The 8,378-nt window shown below is 34.4% G+C and overlaps 1 protein-coding gene and 1 pseudogene across 1 annotated transcript; both read left to right on the top strand.

Moving 5' to 3' along the window:
- The first annotated feature begins 328 nt into the window (after positions 1-328).
- On the top strand, positions 329-1,330 carry LOC132042869 (kunitz trypsin inhibitor 5-like; annotated as a pseudogene).
- Positions 1,331-2,499: 1,169 nt separating this feature from the next.
- Positions 2,500-3,272, top strand: LOC132042870 (uncharacterized). The gene is made up of 3 exons (XM_059433380.1): positions 2,500-2,623; positions 2,719-2,752; positions 2,861-3,272. The coding sequence occupies exons 1-3, from the start codon at positions 2,500-2,502 to the stop codon at positions 3,270-3,272; spliced, it is 570 nt and encodes a 189-aa protein (XP_059289363.1).
- Positions 3,273-8,378: the final 5,106 nt, after the last annotated feature.

The following is an 8,378-nucleotide window of genomic DNA, read 5'->3' as shown; positions in this document are numbered from 1 at the left end:
ATGGGGCTTTTTTATAAAATACAAAAGCTTGGGGTAGTTTTTAAAAGTTTTGAAAAGGCCAAAACATAGATCTTGGCCAAAAACAGGTTTGAAAGCTTAGGAATTTGGGATTTGAAGATTTGTTTTGAAAATCATCGAAATTTTATGGCTAAACAAAGATTTGAAAATAAATCTTCAAAATATCTTTCAAAAAATACGTAAACGTGAGTTTAGATTCTTCAATATCAGTTCTCAGCAGCTGAGTGTGACACCGTATACCATCTTCATTAATAAGTTTGACAACCAATAGACGTTTTGTATGTTGTAGCCACTTCTAAATCTTTGTATCCCATTTCTTTCGCTAATTGGGACCTTTTTTGTGCCTATATATACATGAATGGTCACTTAGTACTCCACACTGTCCAAGAAAAAAAAAAAAAAAAAAAGGTACCATGAGTACTAAAAACTACCTAAAATTAATACTACTCCAAATTTTATTCTCCTTATCTTGCCTAACAACCAGCCAACAACCTGCAGCACCATCCACAACTCCAATAACTCCCACACCTGTGCAAGACATTGATGGCCATGAGCTACAAATTGGCTCAAAATACACAATTTTACCTACTCAAAAAGGGAAGTAGTGGAGGAGGTGGTGTGCTAACACAAGCACCTAAAAACAGGCCATGTCCATTTTATGTCTTGCAAGAAAATCTTGAATCATCAAATGGCCTTCCAGCAAGATTCATGCCAGTTGACAATAAACAACAAGTCATAAATTTATCAACTGATCTAAACATTGTGTTTTTTGCTGCCACAATTTGTGTTCAATCCACTGCGTGGAAGGTCGGTGGCGCAGACGAGATAACAGGCCGGAGGTATGTGATGAGTGGTGGCATGACTGGCCGGCCGGGGCTTGAAACATTAAGCAATTGGTTTAAAATAGAGAGGTATGGAAATGGGAGTTATAATAATACTAATAATAATCGGAATTATAAGATTGTGTTTTGTCCAGGAGTTTGTAGTAATTGTAAAGTAATGTGTGGGAATGTAGGTGTTTTTAATGAGAATGGGAAGAGGTGGCTTAGGTTGAATGATGAACCACTTGTTGTTAGGTTCAGAAACTGTTGAATTAGCTACCAAGAAGTTGAACTTTAATTATGTCATACTTTTTCACAACTCTTCTTATTTCTTTTTATTTTTATGTGTTATACTAGCAGCTTTAGTAGTATGTCCTTTCTCCGCATGTGAATTCCTCCCTTGAGGAAGGATCTATTGTAGGCGTGTAGCAAATCAATTCAGATATATGTATCTGAACTTTAACTATATAAAATTCCAGATATTTATTTGATGTTGGACTTCATCAAACTTAATTTCAGATACCACATGAAGTGTTCCAAAGTTGATAAACATATAATTTCTTACGCACCACGTATATTGCTTAACTGATGGTGCCGAAATCGGGTATCCGTGTACTTCGACCCCCAAAATAATCATCATCAGAAGAAAACAATTTGAAATTAGACAAGGGGCCCAAAGTAGCTAAGTTTGGACCAATCCCATTTCTCCCATTACTTCCCATTCTAATCATTTTTTTGTGCGGATTGCCCTTCAAAAGCATTGGTCTTTAATTTTCGCCCCCTCAAATTGATGGTTTTAATTTTTCTGGCTAATAATTCAATACGTTGTTTGGGTTAATCCAAATTTCGTAAAAAAAAAAAAAAAAAAAAAAAAAAAGGGGAATTTCGCAAAGGCGGAATTTTTGAATGCAAAGAGTTTTCCATTCAAAACTTGCTGCAGAGGAGCTTTACATTCAAAGTGCTGCATGTAGGTAGAATTTTACATTCAAAATTCTCGCCTGAAACCCTTTCTTCTACATAAAACTCTCGCTCTCTTGCGGCTTTTTTTTTTTTGAGCGGCGGAGTTTGAACCCCAAGCCTTGGTATTAGGCCAAGGATAAAAATTAAAGACCATCAATTTGTGGGGCAAAAATTAAAGACCACCCCAAAATAAGGGCATTCCTGCTAATTGCCCTTATGGGTAGTGTAACCGTGTTCAAGATTCGTGTAATCGTCTCGTTTTGCTTATTTAGTGATTTTCCAATTAAAGATTATATCCCAAATTCAAATTTAATGGTCTCATTTTTGCTTATATCACAAAATCATACTTGCAATTGAATAAATTAGTCTTTCCAAAATATAAAGTTACATGAATTATTGCAAACAAAAAAAAAAAGCTATCTTATTGTTATAAAATATATGAGTATATGTATGTCCATTTTATATTGTAAATATATATATGAGTATTTGTATGTCCATCTTATATTACTTGGAGGGCAAGAAGTTTTTCTCCTATAAATAGGAGAGTGTTTTCTTCATTACGTACACCAAAACAAGTGAATACACAGTTTCTCCCTCAAAGCTTTTCTCTTTAAAACTATTTAGTTTTATACACGTTATCAATGATCTCTTTGTATCATTTCGATTCTTCTAAGTTGAGCTTCTGTTTTCAGTTTTCACTATGTCGAATTTGTCAAAGCTTGAATTCGTGGCACTTGATATCTCCGAAAAAAATTACCTCTCATGGGTGCTTGATGATGAAATTCACCTAGACGCTAAAGGTCTTGGTGCTACTATTACCCAAGGTAATACAACATCTAGCCAGGGACAAATAAATTTATGATTTTCCCTTCGTCATCAACTGGATGAAGGATTGAAGGTTGAATATCTGACGGTTAAGATCTAGTTGAATTGTGGACTGGTTTAAAGGAAAGGTATGACCACCTTAAGGTAACGGTATTACTGAGGGCTCGTTATGAGTGGATTCACTTACTGTTACAGGATTTTAAAACTGTATGTGATTATAACTTTGTTGTATATAGAATTACTTCCCAATTAAAATTATGTGGGGAAGATGTAAAAGATGAGGATATGTTGGAAAAGACTCTTACGACTTTTCATGCCTCAAACTTGGTATTACAGCAGCAATACCGTGAAAGGGAATTTAAAAAACATGCTGATTTGATCTCATGCCTCCTTGTGGCTGAGAAACGTAACACCCTTTTATTGAAAAATCATGAAACCCGTCCCCCTGAAACTGCTCCATTCCCGGAAGCAAATGTGGTAGAGCAAATGGCCAAAGAAGAACAAATAATAATCGGGGCCATAATAATGCGCGTGAGCCTGGCAAGGGACGATATAATAATTGTCGTCGTCGTGGTCACCATAAAAGGGAAAACAATATGGGTTCTCAAAACAATCCTTCAAGAGGCAATTGTCATCGTTGTGGTATGAAAGGCCACTGGAAAAATGAATGTCGGGCGCCTGAGCATTTTGCTAGGCTTTATCAAAATTCCTTCAAAAGAAAGGCAAATAGAGGTGGTGCCTCTTCTGCTAATGTTCGGGTGGAGTCACACTTGACTCTAAAAAATGATCTTTGAGGCAGGGCCTTCACAAAAATATAATAATAAGGCTGAAGCTAATTTGGCTTTGAAAGATGACGATTTTGATCGCCTTTATGATATTACTCATTTGGAATCCGAAGACTTCTTTGGAGATCAAAATTGGGATTTGATCATTCTACTGTCAATTATGTTGTTATTTTTATTTACGAGTTTCTTTATTATCAGTTCTTCCTTATGTTGTTTTATTTTAAGAAGTACTTAAATTTTCTGTTGTTAGTTTCCGTGTTTCTTATGACATACTTTTTTTTATGAAGATAAATAAAATTTCCGGTATTCAATTGGATCCAAGATAAGTAATGGAGATATGTGCCTTCTGGGTAGTGCTACAACTCACACTATACTAAGAGAGAAAAAAAAATTCTCTCATTTGTTATTAAAAAGGCCCATGCTAATACAATATCTGTTAGTACAAAACTAATTGAGGGCTCTGAAAGAGCGACCTTATTACTACTCGGAGAAACGATATTGGCCATTAATAATGCACTATATTGTAGTACTCAAAGAAACTTGTTAAATTTCAAGGTTATTCGCCAAAATGGCTATCATGTTGAGACTGCTAAAAAAGGAAAGGTTGAATACCTTTATACACACACTAAAAGCAGGGAAAAAGTGTGTGCATGAAAAATTATCTACACTTTCTTCTGGGTTGTATCATACAAGTATTGGTGTTGTTGAAACACATGCCATAACAAACAAAAAGTTCTTGATTCTAATGATTTTAGCATTTGGCATGACCGGTTAGACTATCCCGATTCTAATATGATATGCAAAATAATTGAGAATTTAAGTAAGCATACTTTGAAGAACCAAAAGATACTTGATCAGGGAATTCTCTTTGTCGCGCTTGTTCTCAAGAAAAATTGGTTATTAAACCGTACCGACTAAGGTTAGGATTGAATCTCACATTTTAAGTAATGTATACGGGGTGATATATGTGGGCAATTCACCCTCTACGTGGACCATTTAAATATAATATGGCCTTGATAGATCTTCACACCAAGATGGTCACATGTGCGCTTATTATCAACTCGCAATATGACTTTTGCGAGATTGTTGGCACAAATAATAAGGTTAAGAGCACAATGTCCAAATTATGCAATAAAGACAATTCGTCTTGATAATGCTGGTGAGTTTACATCTCATGCTTTTAATGATTATTGTATGGCCATTGTAATAACAGTTGAACATCCGGTTGCTCGTGTTCATACTGAAAATGGTCTAGCAGAATCATTAATTAAACGCCTTCCAATTGATAGGTTAGACCATTGCTAATAAAGACAAAACGTCTGTTTTGGTATGGGGAAACATGCTATTTTGCATGCGGCGGCACTGTGTATCGCATAAGGCCAACCGGTTATCATGAATTCTCCCATTCTGATTAGCTTTTGTCAGGGAGCCAAATATTTCCCATCTTAGAATTTTTGGATGTGTGGTATTTGTTCCAATTGCTCCGCACCTTTAAAAGATGGGACCCAGAGGTTGGGGGTATAGGTTGGTGTGAATCTCCTTCCATTATTAAATATTTGGAACCTATGATTGTAGATTTATTTACGGCAAGATTTGCTGATTGTCATTTTGATGAATCATTATACCCAACATTAGGGGGAGAACATAAGCAGTTGGAAAAGGAGATAGATTGGAATGCATTATTACTATCTCATTTATATCCTCGAACAAATTAATGTGAACAAGAGGATCAAAAGATGATTTATTTGCAAAATGTTGCAAATCAACTGCCAGATACATTTACTAACCTTCCAAGGGTTACTAAATCTTATATTCCAGGTGCAAATGCTTCAGTTCGAGGTAATATCCCGGTAGGACGAATGGTTAATGCAAATGAGTCTAGGCCACGTCTGAAATGTGGTAGACCAATCGGGTCCAAGGATATCCTCGAAAAAAGAAAAGAAGTAAATGATCATAATATGAAGGTAATTACTCAAGAAGAGCCCGAGACATAACAAAGGATAAGGCCACATAGGAGGTCCAGGTACTTGAAAATATTTAAAATGAAGAGATCTCATTAAGTTATATCGCGATGGAAAAAAGGTGGAACCAAAATGATATTGTGGTCTATAATATTTTTGCTTATAATATTGCTCTCGAAATAATGCAACAAGATGAGGATCTTGAGCAAAAATCTGTCGATGAATGTAGACAGAGAAATGATTGGCCAAAATGGAAGGATGCAATTCAAGTGGAATTGGTTTCACTTGAAGAACGTGAAGTTTCGGGACCAGTAGTTTGAACACACAGATGTCAAGCCAGTGGGGTGCAAATGGGTGTTTGTGTGAAAATGAAATGAAAAAGGTGAAGTCATAAGATATAAAGCATGACTTGTGGCACAAAGGTTTTCACCAAGGCCTGACATTGATTATGTGGAGACATATTCTCCTGTGGTGGATGCAATTACCTTCAGGTATCTTATATATCTGGCAGTTCATGAAAAACTTGATATGCATTTGATAGAAATTGTCATAGCTTATTTATATGGGCTCACTGGACAACGATATTTTTATGAAAATTCCTGAAGGATTCAAACTGCTTGAAGCATATAAAGATTCTCGGGAAGCTTGCTCAATATAACTTCAGAAATCTTTATACGGATTAAAACAATCAGGGTGCATGCGGTATAATCGCCTTAATGAATACCTATTGAAAGAAGGGTACAAAAATGACCCAATCTGCCCTTTTGTCTTTATGAAAAGGTCTGGATCAGAATTTATCATAATAACTGTATATGTTGATGATTTGAATATCATTGGAACTCCTGAAGAGCTTCCAAAGGCAATAGAATGTTTGAAAAAAGAATTTGAAAGGAAAGATCTTGAAAAGACAAAATTGTCTTGGTCTACAAATTGAACATTTTACTAATTGAATATTTGTCCATCAATCAACATATACTAAAAATGTTTTGAAGAGGTTTTACATGGATAAAGCACATCCTTGAGTACCCCGATGGTTGTGAGGTCACTTGATATTAATAAGATCCATTTCGACCTTGTGAAAATGATGAAGAGCTTGTTAGATGCTTGAAAATACACATCTTAGTGCAATTGGGGCATTAATGTATCTTGTATCGATAATTCTAGACCAAATATAGCTTTTTTTTCATAAGCTTATTGGCAAGATTTAGTTTTTCCCCAACAAGAAGACACTGGAACAGTGTTAAGCATATATTCAGATACCTCAAAGGAACCATTGACATGAGGTTGTTTTATTCAAATGAGTTCAACTCACAACTAATTGGTTATGCAGATGCAGAATATTTGTCTGATCCACATAAAGGTCGATCTCAAATAGGTTATTTATATATGGAGGTACAACCATATCATAACATTCAACGAAACAAACTATGGTTGCTACTTCTTCAAATCATGCAGAGATAATAGCCATTCATGAAGCAAGTCGAGAATGTGTTTGGTTGAGGTCAATAACAAGACAACCAGAACTCCAGAAGACATGTGGTCTTACTTTTGAAGGGCATATTAGGGTGGCAAAAGTAAATGGCGGGCTGGCCTGACTTTAATGGGTTTGGGCTAAAGTAATTTTAAAGATGGGCTGATTTAGGCTAATCCAAGTTGACTCATCACAATCATTAATCTAAACTGGCCTATCAAATGAGCTCAAATTGACCCATCAATTGCCATCCATTGATTAGTATAAAAGCTACAAAACATGATTAACTTCTTTTTAATTATTATTTAAATTTAATTTTGTAACTATTTTCATTTTTTTAAATGTTTATTTTTTAGAAAAAAAATATTTTTTATTTCCTTATTTTAAATTTTTTACTAGTAATTTTTTCTTTTTAAGTTTTAATTTTTTTTTAGGGTCTATCGTTAGATTTTTGTTTAACCTATTTTCGACCCACCTATATCCGACACACGTTTGGCACTCCTAGTTATGTAAAAGACAATCATAAAATTATATAAATAAGGCAAAGGGGTAAAAGAGATGAATCTAACAAAATCACTATTCATTACGTTAATTCACATTTAAATTTCTTTTGATTTACTTTTCAGAATAATTTCGAATATAATTTATGTCTTTGGAATAGCTTACAAGGAACTATTTACAGTGAATATCTTTATTATTTTGAGTAAAAGCATACGTTTGAATTTTTTTTATAGCCAATAAGTATCTAAAATTAATCTTTAAAACACCATTTATTTAGAAAAACATGAGCGAGCGAATATTTGCAATCAAAGAATATCGATATTTTAGTTTCTCAAAATGTTGAAAGGTGGGTTAAGTTGAGCGGGTTATGGAAATTGCACACGCTTAATAAAATCAAAATTTTTCTTTGGCTCTGTTCGCATGAAAGACTCCCTTGTGTTTACCTACACCATTCTCGCCAGTAAAAATTTACGATCCATTCTCCAAGGACCATTGCATAGAGAAGAAACCAATTACCGTCTACATAACCTTTGGAATTGGAATTCGTGGGACTGGAACAAATTTTCCTTCCAAATCTCTCAAGACATTCGAGTACGAGCCTCTCTAGTCTCTAGCTACCCCATATTGGGGACCAAGTTCCAATGGTATATTTACCACCAAATATGGAGTCCGGAGCCAAAATGGCTTGTTTTTGGAGTTAATAGCCCAAAATAGAATGCGTTTTTTTTATATACCAAAATGGATATTTCGTTGGTTATCCAACGAAATACCCATGGCCACTATTCCGGTCCGGCTGCATTTCGCTATACTTGTAGCGAAATGTAACAAATAATATATATTTTTTTTTTGCATTTCGTTTGAATACAACCGAAATAGGATTTTTTTTTGTATTTCGTTTATAAAAAAACGAAATATGAATTTTTTTTTATTTCGTTCATATAAAAACGAAATAGGAAAATATAATTTTTTTTTGTATTTCGTTTATAAAAAAATGAAATAATTTTTTTTTTATTTCGTTTATATAAAAACGAAATAG

This window comes from Lycium ferocissimum, unplaced genomic scaffold, assembly GCF_029784015.1.
Source record: "Lycium ferocissimum isolate CSIRO_LF1 unplaced genomic scaffold, AGI_CSIRO_Lferr_CH_V1 ctg18657, whole genome shotgun sequence".
Taxonomy (NCBI): Eukaryota; Viridiplantae; Streptophyta; class Magnoliopsida; order Solanales; family Solanaceae; genus Lycium; species Lycium ferocissimum.
This window is presented reverse-complemented; position numbering and strand designations above follow the sequence as displayed.

Bases quoted from the DNA above. Each gene is read 5' to 3' on its own strand.
- LOC132042870 (XM_059433380.1), top strand. From the start codon at position 2,500: ATGTCGAATTTGTCAAAGCTTGAATTCGTGGCACTTGATATCTCCGAA. The intron at 2,624-2,718 runs GTAATACAACAT...CTGACGGTTAAG, and splicing joins TGGTGCTACTATTACCCAAG to ATCTAGTTGAATTGTGGACT. The intron at 2,753-2,860 runs GTATGACCACCT...TGTTGTATATAG, and splicing joins TGGACTGGTTTAAAGGAAAG to AATTACTTCCCAATTAAAAT.